Here is a 21,380-nt window from a genome sequence, read left to right as displayed (position 1 = left end):
TCAAATGTTCAAATGAGCTAAGAGTATGAATGAGAAAGATCCGCCATTTGTTGTTTCTTTTTATTAATTATTTTAAAATGGTTGTCTTTGCAGTTGACGAAAGGCAACTGCCCATTCTTGGAATAGCCGAGTGTATTTGACTGGCGTATGTCAGTCGGCATGTTGCAAATAGCTTGACTGCATTGTTCAAATGTGAAAAGATGTGACCACAGTGAAGGAGGAGGAAGTCACAAGGGTGGAGGAGGCAGACTTACTGAATGGGAGGTAGAAGCAACGGGAAGAAAATGAAGAAACAATCTATTACGTGACACCTGGCCGCAACAGGATTATGGGGAGTAGCAGAAGTGCAGGACAGTGGTGCAAGACACCTTTAGACATGCACCCTGCAGAGCACCGTGTTGAGTCACTTGTCAAAACCAAATGCAAAAAAAACAGTCAGCGTGTACCAAGAGTAACTAAAAAAAAAAAAACAGAAGTTTATTTGGAAAAAAAGCACTAGTGAACCAAAAAATAAATCTGATTTATTTTTTGGTTTGCTAGTGCTTTTTTTTTTAATAAACTTCTGGTTGTATTGCAGCCTTACTTGTTTTCTGGTGGTTTCCTCCAGGTTGGGTTTTGCCCACTCATGTGTGCACTGGTTTCTTGGTTTTGTAGGTTCGCTTGTCACTAAACAGGGCATTAGAGCAAGTGATACATGCTACATCTCTCCCGCCCTAAAAAAAACCTGTGCATAGTCATCAGTATTCCTCACACAAATCAGTTAGTGCAGGGGTTTGATATAATGCACAACTAGTTTGTAGCTTCCTGATATATGGGGTTCCCTCTCCAGCTTCGGATCTATGGGGGTTTGGTTCCCTCTCCCTCCAGTTTTCTGCTGGCAGACACACAGCACAAGGATTTTGAATGAACCCAAACATAATGGGAGTACACAAGCACAGAACTGTAGACAGACTCTAAATATTGCCTCTGTAAATGTAGAAATTTGATGGAGTAACGTTATTTGCTTTTGCCTATATTTTCTAAAGGATATGCATTTTGAAACACAACAGTCTGTCATTCAGCACAATAGCTAGCTTAGCTATCACACACTGCCACTCCCTTATCTGGCATTCCCAAACTCTACCTCAAAGACCATGGTAAATGAAAGAGATCTGCTGCTGTTAATATCTGTAGCACACTGCTTGCTACAGAAGGATTTAGACCACTTCAGTCCTGATAGTAAATGCAGTAGTGGAAATTTTTTCTGTACCTGCATGCAGAAATACCATTACTGTACTAGCACTGTGGCTCTGATGGCTGCCCCATTGCAACACACCAGCTACACTCCTGCAGCCTCCCTTAATGTTAAGGTTTCAGTCCTCAATAATTTGCCTGAAAGAGCCATATTTGATGAGTAACATACCAATAATTTGAGGCTATAATTTTCATTTGGCAAACTGTGGACAGCTAACTATGTCATGATATGTGACAGTGTTGCCACCCTACATATATTAATGAACATGGAGGGACTGGATCACCCCCTTCCCTGTATAGGAGAGGGGATTCATTACAGGTTTATATCAGAATGTCAAACTGTGAGAAGTCTGAACACCACAACATCAAACTGAATACTCCAAAACGTAATTAGTCCGAACACTCAACACTTCGAAGATCGGAACTCCGAATGGTTATGGTTGGCCCTTCTGTACATATGCATGAAGTCTCCATTGTGGTGCGATCACGGAGTTGGTATATTTAAGTAGGGGGGTGTGGGGGTGCACAGCCCCCACATTAGTAATTGTGTAAAAGTGTTTGGGTGTTGTTATTTGATAGTACGGGTGTAAAGCTGGCTGACCATTGCTTTTCGGAGTTACGTTTTTCGCAGTTTTGATTGTTCAGACTAATTACATTTCGGAGTTGTCAGTTCAATGTTGTGGTGTCTGGACTTATCACAGTTCGATTATATGATATAGACCCTTCATTACTGCCTGTGAACTTGACAGCCTGGGTTCATGTACCACCTCCGACCTGAGATGCTGACTGCTGTGAGTTTTGGAGAGCCCTGCTTTGTATTCCTATCAGGTATGGGAAGTGTGCTCAAACGTAGCTAGGCATCACCCGTTTGGTTACACCCCATGTCAAGGAACTGACCTTCAAGGAATTGGGCCTACAGTATATGCATTATTCGTGTATAACCATTCAGGGTCTGACTCTACAGAACATGTTCATCAACGAACCATAGTGGAAGCATTTAAAACTCTGCTGTGTATTTTGATAACTTTGTATTTATCTCCTGTCATATCTTTTATCGCATTTTGTGTGAAATAAAGATAAGAGGGAGAAAATACAAAAAAAATAGTAGGAAAAAAAGGGTGAGGGAGTGAGTTGAGAGACTGCAAAAGTTTCTTATGTGAACTGGAACAGATGAGACAAGAAAGAAAGAAAATGGCAAACAAAAGACTGACAGGGAAAAAATCTAGCAGCAAAGTTGGAGACCTGTGAACTGAGAAAAAAATTAAGGAAAGTAAAGGGGGGAATAGTGTGGTTTGTGCAAAATGATTTATGCAGCGTTTTGAAAAGAAGAGAAACAGGCAATATATGTGGAATTTGTGGAATTATGGAACATTTTAGAGCCTGTTGTGTGCCACATGAAATATCTTGCACTGTAAATTTAGGGAATGAGTTTCTGGATGAGAGGTATCTCTCTGTGTGTGCATGTGTGTGTGTGTGTGTGTGTGTGTGTGTGTGTAATATGCATGTATACACACACTCACACACACACACACACACACACACATATATATATATATATATATATATATATATATGGGTCTACCTGACAACGCTGAAAGCTGATAACGCCGACGATGAGAAGACCGACACCAGAAGATCGAAAACCGGGATGACCGACGGATGAAAACCCCGACGCTGAGAACACCGACATGTGAAAAGGCTGTGTAAGTATGCAGTAGTGACGGACGTTAGGGTTAGGGTGCGAGTAAGGTAAGTGTGCGAAATTGACGGACTCTACGGACAAGGGTGGGTTAAGTGAGTTAGGGTTAGGGCGCGGGTCAGGTGAGTGTGCGATAGTGACAGTCTTAAGGGTTAGGGGCGGGTTAAGTGAGTTAGGGTTAGGGCGTGGGTCAGGTGAGTGTGCGATAGTGACAGTCTTACGGGTTAGGGGTGGGTTAAGTGAATTAGGGTTAGGGCGCGGGTTAGGTGAGTGTGCGATAGTGACAGTCTTTAGGGTTAGGGGCGGGTTAAGTGAGTTAGGGTTAGGGCGCGGGTCAGGTGAGTGTGCGATAGTGACGTACCTTAGGGTTAGGGTTTGGGTTAAGGTTGTAGATAGTTGTGTATGTCAGGTTAGTGTGGGTTTGTAAGGATTGTGGTGTGCTTGTGTTGTGTGTGTGCTTTTTGGACAGGGGATTTGTTTTGTTTGTTGATTGTCGGGATTGTGGTGTGTCGGGCATGTGCTCATAGCCGGCCTTAGGCATAGACCAACTAGGCGGCTGCCTAGGGCCGCTCTGGAACGGCACTTTTCCAGTATTTATGTGGTGTAGGTAGACCAGGATGGGGGCACCAGGTGGTGTGGTGGGGGCCATGGAGCCCTTTGCCTAGGGCACCAGTTGACGTAAGGCCGCTCCTGCATGTGCGGTTTCGTGTTTGTGAACTTTCGGTTTTGTGGTGTCGGTGATTTCATTGTCGGTGTTGTGGTGCATCGGTGTTGACAGGTAGATCCATATATATATATATATATATATATATATATATATATATATATATATATATATATATATATATATGGAGCCATATAATTGCAAATTGTCAAGACCATAAGATCGAATTTTTGAAACTTTGAAACTGTAAAAAACATTTTTTTTACATTTTTTTCAGGGGGGCAAGCCCCCCCCCTACAGCCCCCACACCTCCTGTTGATTAAATATACTAACTCTGATATCGCACTACAGTGAGGAAAATGGTAAATTTTCCATTTCACTCTGTATGGCGATATCCATTCAAAGTGTTTGAAGTTTCAGAAATTCAGTCTTATGGTCTTGTGTGATCTCGAAGTTGCCATCTATAAGTAGCAGGAGGTTTGGGGGGTGCTGCAAAAACATGAAATGTAAAGGTTTGTATGTTAGTGTTTTTTATCTATAGTGTATATTTTGTCTTAATAGTAAGGGTTTAGACTAGTTTAGATGGTGGGTGGGGTGTGAGTCAGGAGAACTAGGTAGTTTTATTTGGAATGCTGTGTTTTTTTCTGTTGTATGTTGTTTGTGTGTGTTGTTCTTTTTTGTTGTAGGGAGGTTTGTCAGGATTTTGTAGTGTCGGGATTGTGTGCGTCAGGTATCTGAGGTGTCAGTTTTGTGTTGTGTTGGTGTTGTGGGCTCTATGTTTTAAAAGTCGGTGTTGTGGGATTTTGTTTATGTGTAGCAGACCCATATATATATATATATATATATATATATATATATATATATATACACATATATACAGGTGTACTTTCCTACAACAAAAATTCACTTTTTCAAAATGGGAAAGTACATCCCCATTTAAGCGAAAGTTCACTTTAACGAAAGTGCACTTTCGCTTAAGCTCACTAGACCAAACCTACCACACCACAATGGAGGACATTGAAAATCAGGCTATGTCCTCCACTGTGGTGCGATAGTCATGGACCTTAGGGTTAGAGCACGTATCGAGGTAAGGGGATAGCCCTACTAACTATCCCCTTACCCTAACCCTAAGGTCCATGACTATCGCACCACAGTGGAGGACATAGCCCGATTTGGAATGTTTTCCACTGTCGTGCGATAGTCACAGACCTTAGGTTTAGGGCACAGGTCAAGGTAAGGGGATAGCCCTACTAACTATCCCCTTACCCTAACCTTAAGGTCCGTGACTATCACACCATAATGGAGGACATATCACGATTTGGAATGTCTTCCACTGTCGTGTGGTAGTTACGAACCTTAGGGTTAAGGCAAGGGTTAGGGTAAGGGGATAGCTAGTAGGGCTATCCCCTTACCATGACCAGTGCCCTAACCCTAAGGTCCGTGACTGCTAGCCCGTTTGGTCTAGCAGGTTCGCAAAAGTGCATTTTCGTGTTAGTGTGGGTGTACTTTTGAAGTTCGAAGTAGTGAACTTTCGTTCTTCAAAAGTGCACTCATATATACATACATATATATATATATATATATATATATATATATATATATATATATATGTGTGTGTGTGTGTGTGTGTGTCTGTGTGTGTGTGTATGTGCATACATAGATGGTTCCACTGAATTACAGCAGCACACCACAATGTCAATGGCCGATTGATCAACCACAAAAGGTTGACATATGCAGATGGTCGACAAGTGTGAGAGATCGACAGTCTCTGGGTTGGGGAGAATTCCCTTTCCTTGGGGATTGTGCGATCTCGGAGTTAGCAATATAATTAGCAGAGGGTATTTTTTGTTGTTGCATGCAGTGAGGTTTTTACTTGTGCATGTGCAGTTGGCTGTTGTTGTTCCCAATGTTAACCTTTTGTGGTCGACATTCTTGCTGTCGACATTGAGGTGTGTCAGTGTAATTCAGTAATTCCATATATTGATGTAGCTATATATATATATATATATATATATATATATATGATTACATGACAACCTCTCAAACTGGGTATGCATAAAAAGTCATTCAACCACTTCGGGCACTTTGAACAAAAACTAAACAGAACAACAAAAGATACAATACCCAAGTGAATGGAAACAAAACAGTTTCAATTTCCATTCACTAAACACTGTCCCTGACAAACATTTCAGAACAAATCTGCTTGAATCCTGACACTGTAATGGAAGAGGGTTTTCATAAGTTAATATGCAGGTTTAGGGTTAGATGCCCAGGCAGGGAAAAGGTTTCCTCACCTTATTCATGCATGCTAGCCTTGCTCTTGATCTTAATCTTAACCCTACACATTAACTCATTAAACTCTGTTCCTAAAAGTACCGCTACACAAGACGCTCAGACATAGACACATGCACCATACATACCCACAACAGTAAATGTCTTCTGTAGCCTAATCCCTGCTCTAACCCTAATCAGATATGATTGCATATATGTAGATATATATATATATATATATATATATATATATATATATATATATATATATATAGAGAGAGAGAGATATCTACAGGGTTCCTATCAGTTCGTCGAAACTTCAGCAGTTCGAACACCATATGTTCGAACTGTGAAGTTCAAAACTGATTATTATGGTTATCGAACACCGAATTCTTTCCCAGGAAAAGAATTCAGTGGGCCATTTCTGTGGTTTCGCTATTTTCAGCACTGTGGTGGAAAGTTACGGGTCAGGTTCAGGTAAGTGTGTGATTGTGTAGACTTTAGGGTTAGGGCGCTGGTTAAATGAGTTAGGGTTAGCGCTGGTGAGGTGGGTGTGTGACAGTGACAGACTTTCAGGTTAAGGCGGGATATGTGAGTTAGGGTTAGGGTGCAGGTCAGGTGAGTGTGCGATAGTGACGGACCTTAGGGTTAGGGTTTGGGTTAAGGTAAGTGGATAGATAGTAGTGTATGTACAGTTTAGTGTAGGGTTAGATGTAGGATTTTAAGTGTATGTGAGTGGATTGCTGTTTTTTTGGTGTGCTTGTGTTGTGTGCGTGTTTCTTGGAACAACGATTTTTTTCCCTGGGAAAAAAATCGCTGTTCTAAGCCTTCGATGGTTTTGCACTTCGAGTTTAGAAGTTGGAACATGTAGTGTTCAAACTTCTGCCGTTTTGTCGAAGTGATATAGACCCTATCTACACACACACACACACACACACACACACACACACTTAAACTCATCCAGTTACCTAGTTCTTTCATTAACCTGCAAACACTCACAAAAACTCCTAACCTATTCCCACTTTCCTGACTAATAAATATCCAAATTTCACAATTGTTGTACTTCACACTACTTACCATGCCAAAAACAGTGTCAAACAAATTGCCTTTTGACATAGAATACCAAACCAGTACTCAGGAATGAAGGTGCCAGGCTGCAGCACTAATATCAAAAGTTTTTTTAATAAACTGATTAAGCGGTTTTGTCAGAACAACCTGACTTCATCAGAATCTAGTAACAGCATACAAAGCAGGCTTGTACAAACGCCTTTTGACATAGTGTCAGGAAACATATATATCTATATCTATATATCTATCTCTGTAGATATATATATATGTGTATATATATATATATATATATATATATATATATATATATATATATATATATATATGTCTCATCAAACCTCAAATGCTCATTAGAGCGAACAAAGAAAGAACAATGCCACACACACACACACACACACACACACACACACACACACACATACATACACACACACACACACGTGCTTCTACTCATATGCAAGCTGTCATTTACATTGATTTAGAAGCTGCAAATTCATACCTATTTAGCCATAGCAACCTGTTTGAGTTAAACACTGTCAGTGGTTCAGGTGGTCAGAAGCCATTTAGTTCAGGGACATGAGTCTTTCGTCACCATCTCTGCACTCAACTATCACTTGAAAACATTCACTCACATTTCTTCAGTCTGTGGCTGGCTGTCATAGTGGACACAGGACTGTGTCAGCCATCATTTGCTCTTGGGGAGGACCAATACTTGGGGAAACTTGTATTGTATGTAGGGGTGGTGTATGTTTCTGGCAGACTTGAACATTAAGTGACACAAGATTGTGCTAAACTGCCATGACTTCTGGAATAACTCTCCCCTTCTTGGGTGTATGGTATGACGATCAAAATAATTATACTTTCTAGTATAATATATTAGTGGTATAGCATCACTCACTGTTAAACATAGGGAAATTTTTTTCCTTTTTTAGGTAAGGATTACCAGTGACTTATTGACCTGTTATAATTTTTTCAGTAAGGTTACTTATTGATGTAAATAACTTTAAATACCTCAAATTAAGGATATACATATACATGTTTTTCATTCACATGCATAAAATATCCCTAGCCACATAGCCAATCGGAGTAAGCCAAGATATACATTTAAAATATAGTTCACAAAAATAAAGTACTACAATAAATTCAAACACAAAAATAATATTAACATTCTCAACACACATAAAATTATATTAGAAACCCAAATACATGCAACATGCATAGCATAGCATTAGCCAGATCAGCTTAAGAAAAACAATGCCAGTATATCATTGTTTACATGTATACCTGGGTCAGTCCCTAGATGTGCCAACAAATAGATCCTTCTGAAAATTGTGAAGGCTGTGCTACCTGAAAAACTATATATGTTTTTGTGAAACACTGTGTTACTTGGTGCTACTGTTATAGAAAACATCCATTTGGCACTTGTTTATACCTGGTACATTCCTGTATGCTAACAGGCTGGACAACAATAACCTACATCTCTTATCCACAGTAAATTTAAATGCAAAAAAAATATTTAATCAGCTTTTTGATTTTGTTCAGTATAAATAATTTCTGTAATTTATAACAAGAAAAACCCTCCACATAACAAAAGGTAAGCAAATAAATACATAGATAAATGCATAATGCATACATATTTACATACATACATCAGACTATAACATACTTAAAACAATCTTCCTCCTTTTGCAGTCAGAATCAGAAAGAGAAGAAACAAACACAAAATGACAGCAAATTAGTAAACATATGTTGTAAATGCATACCAATACAGTAGTTAGTTTCACGTACTTATTATTATATTGATTTTCTGAAGACACATAAAGCAATCACATTGCCAAACTAGGATTTTAATGTTAATGAACTGCACACACTAAGAACAGGTAAGTGTGCATACATATATGTACATCTTTGGAGGCTGACAATATCTTCAGCTCTTCCCTCACTGGTTAATTTATAATGTATAGTAGGCAGCAATAGATTCCATTGCATTTTAAATTGCTTTTCATTTCCAGAACACAGTTCTACATTGACACCAATGAAGACCTTAACACAAGGATTTCTATTATTACAGTAACTGTTACTGCATTATGCACACTTTGCACACTTAGGTATATAACAACAGTTTCTCATTGTAGACATAAAAGGGTAAGAGAATTTGGAAGCTGTAGTGAGGCATACAATGCAATTATATTACAGCAGAGTGCTTTTGAAATCCTGAGGACCCTGTTTTTCTGTTGTTCGAATAACAGAGCTACAACTGTGAATCTGGAATATTACATCAGAATTCCATGGCTGCAGCATCACTCAGTATTCCCTGTTTTTAAAGGTATACTGACCTCATTCTTAGTATATACAGCAAGGGTGAGGGGGGTCAGAGTCCCCTGCATTGTGGGGTATGGAATGGTAAAGCCACATCTTCAAAAATGCTTACAGTGTTTAATATAGAGGATTGTGATTGGGTTTCTGATCATAACCAGTTTATTATGTGTTCATGACATGAATGCCAGGAAATTCACCTCACCTCACTCCACACTGCTGTATTTTTTACACTGCAGGCCCAGTTTGCCTATGCTCAAAGCAGATCTGAGATATTTATTTTTATGCAAGGTTTTGTACAGTTTACAGTTAACTAGTTGGTGGACTTTTATTCCATGGGCACAAAAAGCCTATACAGAATGCTCCGAGGTCTCAAACTGCATTTCCATTTTTATTACTACTTGTGCACATCCATGAGCTCTGTATAAATGAGCACTGTGACTTATTTCCACTGTAAGCTATTTCACTGGCTGCATGTATTTTAAAAAAACTGCAAGTCACCTAATGTGGCTTTAAATGGCAACCTCCTCTGCATATAAAATGTCTGTCTTCATCAGGAGGAAAAATGAGGACTGGTCACATTAGGCATCTGTATAAGCCTCTTATAAGCAGACATGGTAATCCTTATTGCCAAACAAGAGATTAGTCTTTCATAATGTATTTCAGGAAATATGAGCCCCATAAAAGTGAGCACAGCCTCTCATATTACATGTGATACAAAGCACGCTAATTAAGTCTGGTGATAGCCTCATAAAAGCAGGCATTTTCAATGGTCAAACTGTAAACCACTCTACAAACCACTCTATCAGATAGACCCGATGAACTCAGTTTTTTCTTAAATATATTTCTATAGTGGTAGCTCTTAATGTGTCATTTTTTTTTTTTGTTAAAAATAAAAACCTTTTTAACTAAGAATGAGGTTTCACAGACTGCTGTGCTGGTAAACCTTCACAGGTCTAGAAGGAATATTCAAATAAGGGACTAACCTCTAAGTTTTGGGATTGGATCTTTGTTTTTCCATCTCCGAGAATTTCCTCCAATCAGTTCCTGGGACCCACCCACCATTGGTTTGTAACTGGCTTTAAATTACTGACCTGTTGAATGTGATGCATTAGAACTAGAACACTCACCCTTCTACCTACTTAACTGAATAAAATACTTGAAACTTCAACAAAGTGTCTTCATTCCTCCTAAAAGGAGGGTATGTAGAGAGTGAGAGAGTCTCCTAGATCATAGGTTCATAGGTGTGTACTAGGCTAATGGCTCTGGTGCCTTTACAAGCCTAGCCCATAGAAGTGCCCTGGCATTGTGCCACCCGACATTAGTTCTCAGTGCCTCTATCAAGTAGAGCCACTGGAGTGATCCCCAGGGTGAATTTTCTATTTCACATCCACCCATCACGATTTCTCTTGAAGAGGGCCAGTGAGGTGTTCTGCTTGACTTGTATGGGAAGTCTATTCCAGAGCGTGGGCAGTCTCTGGGTTATGAACCTGTCCCTCCAGCATGTTCTGTTGGTTGTGGTAATGAGGTTGAGGTCTCTGGTCCATGCGGTGCGGAGGGACTGGGATTTCTTTAGATGTAGCATTCCTAACTGAGCTGGGTCAGACATGGCTTTGTAAGTCAAGCAGAGATCGTCTCTTAGTAGATGATGTGAGACAGAGAATAGCTGGAGTTTTTTGAGTCTGTCCCTGTAGGACATGTTTTTAAGGCCTAGGATCCTCTTTGTGAGGTGCTTTTGTGGCCTTTCCAGCTGTTGCATGTGTCTAGAGAGGTACATGTCAAATGAGGCATTATACTCAAAGGTTGACCTAATGAGGGACAAGTAGAGAAAGTTGATGACCTCTTTCTTCCTGGATGCAAAACCCTTGGTAATGAGATGTGCCACATAGAAGGACTTTCTGACAACAGTGGCAGTGTGGTGGTCGAAGGAGAGGTTGTTGTCAACCTGTGTCCCCAGATCTCTTATAATGCCTTCAGTGTTTCCCAAAGGGGATGATGACGCATTTTTGGCATTAAGTTTAAGGCCATGGTTTCGACACCAATCTTTGGTCTCAGTGAGGCCTTTCTATAGGCTGTATACATCACTTGTGGAGTTAATAATGGCTCCCAGCTTGCAGTCATCTGCAAAACTGGTCAACCAAAGTCCTCTCCATGTTGGCCTGGACATCTGAGAAGTAGATGACAAACAGGAGAGGACCCAGGATGGATCCCTATGGGTCTCCACTCTTGACTGGTCGTCTGTCTGACTTGGAGTCCACTACTTTCACACTGTGGGTTCTATCTGTGAGACAATTTGCAATCCACCTAGTGATATAGGGGTTGGTATCAAAGGCCTTGGCCAGATTGAGGTAGGCCATATGAACTGCCTTCCCTCATCCACACCTCTGCTGACTGACTCAAAGAAGTCAACCGGGTTGAGCAGGCATGATCTACCTTTCACAAAACCAAACTGCGTGGGATCTAGAGTTTGCAGATTCCCTGTATCCTTGTTAATTAGGACCATGATGCTGTGATCCATAGCCTTACATATCAAACTCGTCAGGTTAATAGGGAGATAATTCCCAGGGTCTGTAGTCGCTTCCCTTTATGGAAAGGGATGACTGTAGCAGTGTGCCATTCGGTAGGGACAAAGCCTGAGGTGAGGCTATGATTGAACAGGGCACACAGATGTGATGCCAGTTCACTTTGTAGTTCATGTAGAACACATTCAGGGATATTATTGGGTCCCATGAAAACTGTATTCTTGGCCTTGGACAATTCAGCTTTAACCTGTGTTGCAATAATGCTGGGTGCCTGGCATTCCTTTGGTATTGTGACTGGTCCTTTAGGGGGGGAGAGAGGGGTAAAGTTGGCACTGAATCTGTCAGCCAGTATGTTGGCTTAGTTTAGGAGTTACCATTGTGCAGTAACTCAGAGCAAACCTGGGTATTGCCATGGAGATTCTTGATATAACTATAGAAGGCTTTGTGGTTGTTTTTAGTGTCTGCTGCAATTCTGCCTTCATAGCTGACTTTAGAGGTTTTGATGAGGGATCTCAACTTTTTGTTGAGGCTAATAAGGGAGTTTTTCCAGTCTTGAGACTTCACCTTTTTCTGCAACAGTTTCTTCCTTTTGTTGTAGAGTTTATCAATGGCAGGGAACCACCAGATTGACTTCCTTTTTTAGGAGGAGAGCGTCTTGGTTCTGTTAGGTATGGCTAGTTCCATGCATTTATGTGCGTGTTCGTACAGTGCATTGGTGTATGATTCAGCAGTCATGCATCTATTTTCCATGGACATGGGTGCCTTGAAGTTAGCCACCTCTGTTTTTAGGAGTCCAAAGTCAGCTTTGGAGGAGTTTTTCATGGTGGTTACCTTTGCGGGGGGTGTGGGTGAGATGTGGCTTTCCATGGTGATTAGTTTGTGGTCAGATCTAACCAGGGAGGAACTGACTATTGGTGCAGAAAAATGGTTTCCCATGTTAGTAATAACCGGGTCAAGAATATTGTTTCCTCTAGTGGGGGTAAGAATGAGCTGGTCCAGGGCATTGGAATAGATGAATTCCAGGAAGCATTGAGCCAGTGTATTGGTGCATGAGTAGTTTTCCCAGTTGATGGAGGGAAGTTGAGAGTGTTGGGTTGGACCCTAATAGTTTCCAGGGTGCTTAGGAACATGGAGTGAGAGTCTTGGGGACAGGGTTGGGGACCTATAGCAGGCTATGACCTGAATCACCGTCTTTTTTGTACTCAACATAATTACAAAAGGGGAAATGGTAATTCTACCTTAAATTGACCCACTTCTACTAACAGACAGACACAAAGACACACACACACACACACACACACACACACACACACACACACACACACACACACACAGTCCAGGAGAAAAAAGTCTTTAAAGGTAGTAATCTGGATCTATACATCTGTATTTGCATTTTTCATTACCATCTAGTAGGTGCAGTTCTGTAAATCTAGTCCAGCAGCAATGTTAATTGCAATAGAATGTAAAAAAGTCATCCTAAACAGCACTGCTTTCAGCTTTGAGATATACGTTAATTTAAAGAAATGCTGTATATACTGAATAATCTTTATAATTGAAAATCCTAATGACTTGTAAAGTTCATTACTGCATACAAACTATGAAATATTTAATGCAGATTATCTTTCTGTAATGCAAAGTAATGGGTTTTAAGCTGAAAGATATAGTGGGAAAATTTAAAATATTGAACAAACAGCACAAAAATATAGAAATAAATCAAATATATTTTTTCTTTCTAGTGTGGGAGATAAAAGTGGAGGGACATGGCTGGGTGGTGTCATTTGGGACAGTTTTATCACTGGTGCAGGAATTAGCATTATTTATTTACTTTTAATAATTGTGATTTCTCTATCCGGTTCTTCTTAAGAACATATATTTATTCTTCCAAGAGATTCTTACTTCTGGACACTTTTTAAGGTTATTCTAGGACACAGGCCATCCCAAATCCAGCCCTTCTGGAACAGCAACTACAAGAGAGGTGAATATGTCTATGACAGATTTTTGAATGTGAAGTGCCTTATAAGGTCAGTACGAGGTGACTTTGTCCTGACATGAAAGAGTAGGTTCCCTATCAGATGTGCACAGCTATCATGTACCTTGCAAAGCACATGCAGCAGCTGGAGAGACCACAGAGGTTCCTCACCAGGAGAATCCAGGGCCTCAAAAATCTACCATACACAGATAGGCTAAAAGCCCTATCCCTCTACTCAGTTTCATACAGACTCCTCAGAAATGATCTCTGTCTGGCATACAAGGCAATCTCAGACCCCGCCTTGCTGGGACTGCTGCATATCCACAAGTCAAGCTCCACTCGGGTAACCTGCACACATGGCCTCAATGTGGTCTGTGACATCAATAGGACTTGTTGCGGGACAGATCTGTGTCCCAGAGACCCCCCCCCCATCTGTGGAATAGACTCCCTCTCCACATCAAGCAGAATACCTCTTTACCCCTTTTTAAGAGCAACCTGGAAAACTGGATGGGAAATAAAAAATACATCCCTGGGATTCCACCTGTATCCCTGCTGGACAGTAGCACTGGGTACTGATTTGTCTAAACATGGACTAAACTCTTGGCTAGGCTTACAAGGACCTCAGGGCCAGTAGTCTAGTAACTTCCTAAGATCCTATGATCCTATAAGTTTCAAATTCCACAACTAAAAAAAAAAGTTTGGTTGCCACAAATGCAATGAATCTCAAGTGAAAAGTCATAAAAGTGTTTTTGCAGAGGGGGCTTCACCCCAGTACCCCTCACTGGGGACCTATGACTGCCATAGTCTGTTTCTTGTATATACACTAGCTCTGAGGTAACTGCACCTCAAAGTAAAGTGAATACTCGAAGGTACTGCAGTCTCGGACTTCGTATACATTCCTGAATTTGTATAATTCAGTCTTGTTCTTCCAAGGACTGCAATTGCAGTTAACCAGTGTATGTAAGTGTGTATGTATGTATGTATGTATTTGTGTATGTGTGTGTGTGTGTGTGTGTGTGTGTGTGTGTGTGTGTGTGTGTGTGTGTGTGTGTGTGTATGTGTGTGTGTGTGTGTGTGTGTGTGTGTGTGTGTGTGTGTGTGTGTGTGTGTGTGTGTGTGTGTATACACACCTCTGTAGTATGGCTATTTGCATATTATCAAATGCCCGTTTAAGTTCTAAGTGTCAAATATTTGATGTTACACACACTAAATTCAAAGTGTTAGCATTAAGACTTACATCCCATATCCATATCCATATCCATATGTAAGAGTGAAGTATGGAGAATAGAAACAGATAATTTATACAGGAGGAGATGACAAAGTACATTTTTTTCTGTAGGTAGGGGCTGGTAGGATTGTTGTTGTTTTGAACCCTGATTTAATGTTGTTTATTTACAGCACATCCAGATAGTTCTAAATGCATAATATTGATTTATTTAGCATGATTAATGATGTGCTTGTTTCTACCTTTATACTGCATTTATTGTCTCTTACAATTGCAAGAGTTAATTCTCAAAGTCTTTGTGAACCAGAATTTTCAATATTGATTAATTGAATTATTATTTATTTGTTTGTCTGTTTTTCTGTCTCCTTCTTTGCTTCCTTTTGCTGCCTAGGTTAGTCTCACTACATCTAAAGGCCTATTTTTGCAGAAAACCCACTCATGTCAACATTATGTTGCACTACTATTGTTAATACTCTTTCTACCCCTGAAGACAGAGCAACTATACTTGTATATGAATAATTATCACTTTTCAGAAATGTCATTATAGTATAAATCACCAATCCTTTGGTGAAACTTAGATACTAGTCACCTTCATTTTGCTGATTAGTGCTTGTGGGCTGGTCTTTTTCTACTGAGTCCAGGTAAATTATTACCTAGCCCTCTAGCACAAATTGGTCCAGGTGTTGATTATTTTACTCTCCACCTAAACACCTTGTGATCTGGAGCAAAGCACATTACTAGATTAGTGCTGCTTAGAAGCCACTGGAAAGAGACACTTAAACGTAGTGCTCCTTTTCTATTTAACAAATAAATAAATAACAATTTCTCTTGTTTTTCTGTAGATCACATTATTGGTGTTCTTAGTCTGTTTGATCAGTTTTCCCTAGTATGGCTCCAAATCATTCCTTCTCACACACACATACACTTGCATTAGATACATGCACATACATGTGGATTAGGGACCTTGCCTCTAACTCCAAATATCAGGTTTGGAGTCCTGCACACATAGGAGAACCCAGGTTAATTTCAATCCATTTTTGTCAACTTTCTTGTCTTCTAAGCTTTGTTTGCCCTAACTCTGCATCCATGACTGACATTACAGTTTGTTACCATTGTTAAGAATAAGATATCACTGGCTAAAAGAAATGAAATGCAAAGGGGCAAAGATTATCTAGAAATACGTAAATGTTTAGTACAAGTAATGAAATACAAGGGATCAAAGACTGCTTCTAGAAGCACTTAATGTTTAGTACAGGTAATGAATTACAGAGTGAAAGACTGTTTCTGTAACATAATGATTCAGAAATATGACAGTGTATCTGCTAAACAGTTGTGCTTTTAGCTTTCTTGCAACAATTTGAGGAGCCACGGTGTTGTGGTTTTGCACTGGAATGGATACAAGAATGGAGTGAGTTTGAGCACTATGGGTCAAACTATAAAAGAAACAGCAGAATTTTTAAGTTAGCTCCCTTTAAATTATACATCTCATTTGGCAGCCTGTTGCAGGCAGTCCATGAACCATAAATTTGCACGTGCACACCGCTTGACCAATGCAGTGGAAGTGACTCAGCAGGAGATACAGAATGTTTGTAAAGTTTCAGACAGATAATTTGATAAAATATTTAATTAATGCTCCCATACAAAAGGGTAGAAGTTACTGCTATTTGCCATTATCACAGATGGAAAATGAACATGCCGTCATCTCACTGTTGTTGCTTGTTGATATTAAAGTTGCTCTGGATTTGGTCACATTCCCTTGACAAATTCAATATGTTTATGCTGCATACCACACCAAAAAATGCCCAGAAGCAAATTACTGCATTGTAGTGCCCCTTTCCTGATCAAAAGTTCACCAAACTTTGAATTTCTCAAGTCTTACAGCTTGTTTTGTACCATTGTTGATAGCTGAAAGCAAGGTCACAGCTTTTTTTTTGTAGAGCACTCTTATCAATGATGGTTAATCATTGACCAAATAACCATACTCCCATGCAAGAAGTTGTGTCCCCTAAACCCTAGATTCATTATAACAAATGATGAAATCATTACATATTGGGGAAATGGAAGAAAAGACTTGGAAAAAATGCCCATTTGCTGGTGAGGTCACATACCAAAAGCCTTCAAAAGACTGGTGGATATCCAACAAAAAGAATCCTGAGAAGAGCTTGCAGCTTCTTTTAAATGCGGTTTTGTTGAAAGTAATTAGGAAAAGAATGAGGAATTCACTTTGTGGAATACCCATTATGTTATATTTTACATTATTTCACTTTGTGGAATACCCATTATGTTATATTTTACGTTATAACAATTTCCAACATACTAGATTTAGTATACAGCTGGTGAAATTACAGCAGGTATTTCAAATTTGTGTGTGCCAAAGAAACCTCCTGAAAACCTACTTACTGTTCAGAAACTTTATTTTTTAATGCAGGAGTATGTACACCTGCCTACCTTTTTGGCTGCCCACTAATGCTTGTTAAAAAAAAACAATAAAGGGACACATTGTGACTATAAAATCATTTTTTTTTTTTGGGGGGGGGGGGGATCATGCGTGTTGTTATACATTTATGTTTTAATTTTAACAACACACCAGTTAGAAAAAGGTAACAATCTGAAGGGCACTTTTCAGCAGAGATGACTTTTTCTTACACCGAATCACAGACTATAGGCAGTGTTGACAGAAACAGGCAATTATGTAGCACTGATTAGGATGGAACAATATCCCATTAATTAGAAAGGCAAGGTGCACGTCAGGGAGAGATTAGTTGTACTATGCTGATAATTGTTTGATATATCTTCAGACCAGGACATTATTTTCTGAAAAAAAGTATATTAACCTGATGTATTTCCTGAACAACTAATGCAGAGATAGAAGAGTATCTTTGTCTTTTACAGTTTTAATGTTATTTTTTCCAAGACTGTAGTTTTACGAGCATCTATCTGTTTCATTATTTCTTACCAGAAGACACTAGTGTATGATATTTTGCTGTATGGATGACATTTTGATACACCTTAAGTAGTACGCACATTCTATATGCATTGTTTTTCACATACATTTTCACTGAAAATGCTATCATGTAAGGAGTTACTCATGTATTCAATAGGTTCTTCATGCAAGCTATTTCTGTTTTTCAGTATATCAGCACATTTTCTTTGCTGTGTGGCAGGTTGCAGTCAGTGATGTTCCCTGCAATTGTTCACAAATCTTGGATCTGTAATAATGCCCACTATGTGGGGAAATGGTTAATGGACTTGGGAAGTGATGAGATTTTAAGAAAGATATCCTTTTTTAATCTTGAACATAAAGTGTCACAGTCAAAAGTCTGCCTGTGTTAAAATGAATAACTAACTGCTTGCTCTGGGTTTTCATTGAACTGCATGTTACGAAGGATTCCCTAGTAAAAAGACATTGTCTGTATGCCTGCATTTCAAGGATTAGTCCTTGCTTTTAGATTGGCTGCTTTGGTTGTGATCTGCATAACTACATACTGGAAGTAAATGGCACAGAGGCATGGTCCAGCTTAATACATAGAAATGGGGTTATCCTACTGTTGCTGGCATCATAATAGCCCCATGTTCAAGATAGCAAAAATTTAAAAAAAAACATATTAAATGCATTGAGCAGAGGAAAAGTTCTCATTTATTAAATTTCTGTTTGTAACTGCAAAAAGCAAAACAGCATTGGACCGGTTGGAATAAGTAGTTTGGGAGAAGGAGTGATTAAGCACAGATGCATTTAGTCAGATATTCACCACTTTGTTTGCGAGTAGGAATATCAATCTTTAGGATGGGTGTGTATTGCCTACTACTATTATAGTCAGGTCAATTAGGGATTACATTACTGTTCACCAGGGTTAGACTGAGATGTGGGATACAAAGCTGGAAGGATGATAAAAGACGTGAATCTGGAAATCAAAAAGGAAGGGCTCAAGCTTCATTTTACTATTATAGCTTAGCATTTTATATTTTACTCAGTTTTTAACTGGGTAAGCAGACTGAGCCAACATGAATCCTTTTCATACATGTCCTGAGCACATAACAACAGATAGCTATACAGCTGAAGCAGTAAGTATAGTATATACAGCAAGGAAGCATATAGTACATCAAATCAGTATGTATACACACACACACACACACACACACACACAAGTTATACTAAACAACAAATGCTGCCTTAATACATTGTTAACAGGTGAAGGAAAATTATATATGTAAAGCACAGAAGACTTGGTGTACTATAATTCTTAACCTTTAAGGAAAATAATACCAAAAGTTATATATTGCTCCTATCATAAATATCTAAAGACCCCCCCCCCCCATTGTTCCCCGTATCTAACCCCTTCCTTCTCTTCCTTAAGTGTATTCTCGTCTTTCTTTTGTAAGGCTGAAAAAGTGTCCCCAATCAGATCTTTATTATTATGAGTAACAAGTCAAGAAGGGATTGCTGTGTGAGGGCTGGCAAACTGAAGGCTTATGGTGGGTGAGATCTGCATTTGAATACAGTTCATTCCTTGAGCTGTTTCACCAGCACAGAAATGATGCCTAGGTCTTTGGACATTAGAATCTCCTGACTAACTGGTTCTAAGCTAGTAGGTTTCTCCTGTTTTGTGATGTTTGTGAATTATGGCTGCATCCTTGAAGAAAGTGAAGCTTTAATACCAGGGAGACTAAAATCAATTAAGTTCACCCTTTTATGGATGCCATTTACATTATTCGAAGGCTAAGCAGAGTTGTTCTTTTCATGGGCTAATATATTTAACAATAAGTTTTTAGGGAGTGAGTTTGGGAACAAAATATGTGAATAGTCAAAGGTTTATTTAGTCTGAGAGAGTGCAATCCATTTGGCAGTTGCTTTAAGCACTTTTGACCCCAGAAATAGAAATATTTTCCACCATGCACCACTCTACTTGCTTGTTTTAAGTTTCAGTGGGTCAACATATACTGTAAGGATTTGTTAAAATCAAGTGGGAAGCCACTGTATTTAAAATGGGATAATGTTTTAATGTATTAGTGTTGTAGAAACAGATTTTTTTCTGAGATGTGAAATTTTGGTAATTTTTCCTGTGTACTAGATAGCATACATTTTCTTGTTAAAAGTTATTTGAAGCTGTATGATATAGAATATGGTGGAGTATGAAATGTCAATGACTAGGATTCATTGATGATTTTGACAGATGCAGAGAGAAAGAGAGGAAGGTGTGAGACACATGACAGAGTTCATTACATTACAATTGCTCAAGTATAAATTGGATTAGCCTTAAACTTGTCAAGTTCAGTTCTCCAATGCTGAACTCCATAGTTGCTCTTCCACTGAAGTAAACAATTGTAGACTAGTTAAAAATTACATGACCATAGCTTTATTTAGGAAGAACATGTCTGAAAATCTTGGGTTTTTATGAGAAAATGAAGACTACCAAGATACTCTTAACTGTCACACCTTGATATGTTTTTGCATTTTCCATCTGTGTTATAAAATACTACATAATAAGTATATGTTATTACCTGGTAATGGCCCACTGAGTCAAAACTTAGATTTAGGTGTTGGGATGGACTTTGTGTGTTAGAAAGAACATAATTAAATGTGAAATCTTTAAATGTTTACCAGTGTCTGATTCTGCCGAGCTAGATGTGAAACAAAACATGGCTAACATACAGCTTTAAATGATATGATGCAGGCTTATAATATACCAGATTTAAACATAATCATGAACGATGCTAGTAAAGTTTCAAAGTGTTGTCTGTAAGCACAGTTATGGAAGGAGGAAAACACCAGTAAAAGCATTAAAAACAACTGACTTCTCTTGCTGTCTTGCAGTAATTCAAATTCTTGGTTTGTTGAATATTTCTAGGTTATATATTTCAACATTAATAGAGTCTTTCCACCCAGTATGCTTTTCCCCTTCAACTGAGTCATGTAAATAACTGCTATAATTTGCAATACACGGGGATTTAAAACTATGATGCCACTTTCAGTATGATGGTTACTACACTGTGGTATTGTTTATAGTTAGTTTCATGCCTTTGCAGCCACTGCTCCATTTTTTATTTCTACTGTTCATGTAATAACCTTGTTATTCCTCTGTGCAATTATAATAACACAAAGCACATCAACAGTGTTGCATAATGTTTCAGTCATTAACTTTCTCTAACTTGGTACTAATCCCCATTTCCCATATCTCTGGCTGTGATAGCACCCCTTTTTTCAACACATGCATGAGTGAACGCATGGCTGACCTCACCCCCTCCCCCACCTTCTCGAACCCAGACTCTGACATCACCGAGCTCGCCGATGAGCCACATGATGGGAGGGAGGAGGAGGAGGAGGAGGACCTGGAAGACGACATCTTTCCGGAGTACTCGTGTGGTGGCCAGGACCCTTTTTACGACCGCTCACCCTTGTTCAGTTTAGTGGGAAG

The 21,380-nt window shown here is 39.2% G+C and overlaps 1 protein-coding gene across 18 annotated transcripts in view; it reads left to right on the top strand.

The window, feature by feature from the left end:
- The window catches only part of KIF1A (kinesin family member 1A), a 2,189,582-nt gene that overhangs the window by 1,356,273 nt on the left and 811,929 nt on the right, over window positions 1-21,380 (top strand). For 8 of the 18 annotated variants that reach the window (XM_044071047.1, XM_044071036.1, XM_044071035.1 and 5 more), the window contains one exon: window positions 21,156-21,380. The exons of the other annotated variants lie outside the window; for them this stretch is intronic. In XM_044071047.1, coding sequence (XP_043926982.1) covers window positions 21,156-21,380 — 225 coding nt within the window. The remainder of the gene's footprint in view (window positions 1-21,155) is intronic. 18 annotated transcript variants of the gene reach the window in all.

The sequence above is a fragment of the Protopterus annectens genome, chromosome 5.part0, assembly GCF_019279795.1.
Source record: "Protopterus annectens isolate FY-2018-M chromosome 5.part0, PAN1.0, whole genome shotgun sequence".
Taxonomy (NCBI): Eukaryota; Metazoa; Chordata; order Ceratodontiformes; family Protopteridae; genus Protopterus; species Protopterus annectens.
The sequence above is the reverse complement of the archived record's forward strand: the minus strand, read 5'-3'. Positions and strand labels throughout refer to the sequence as shown.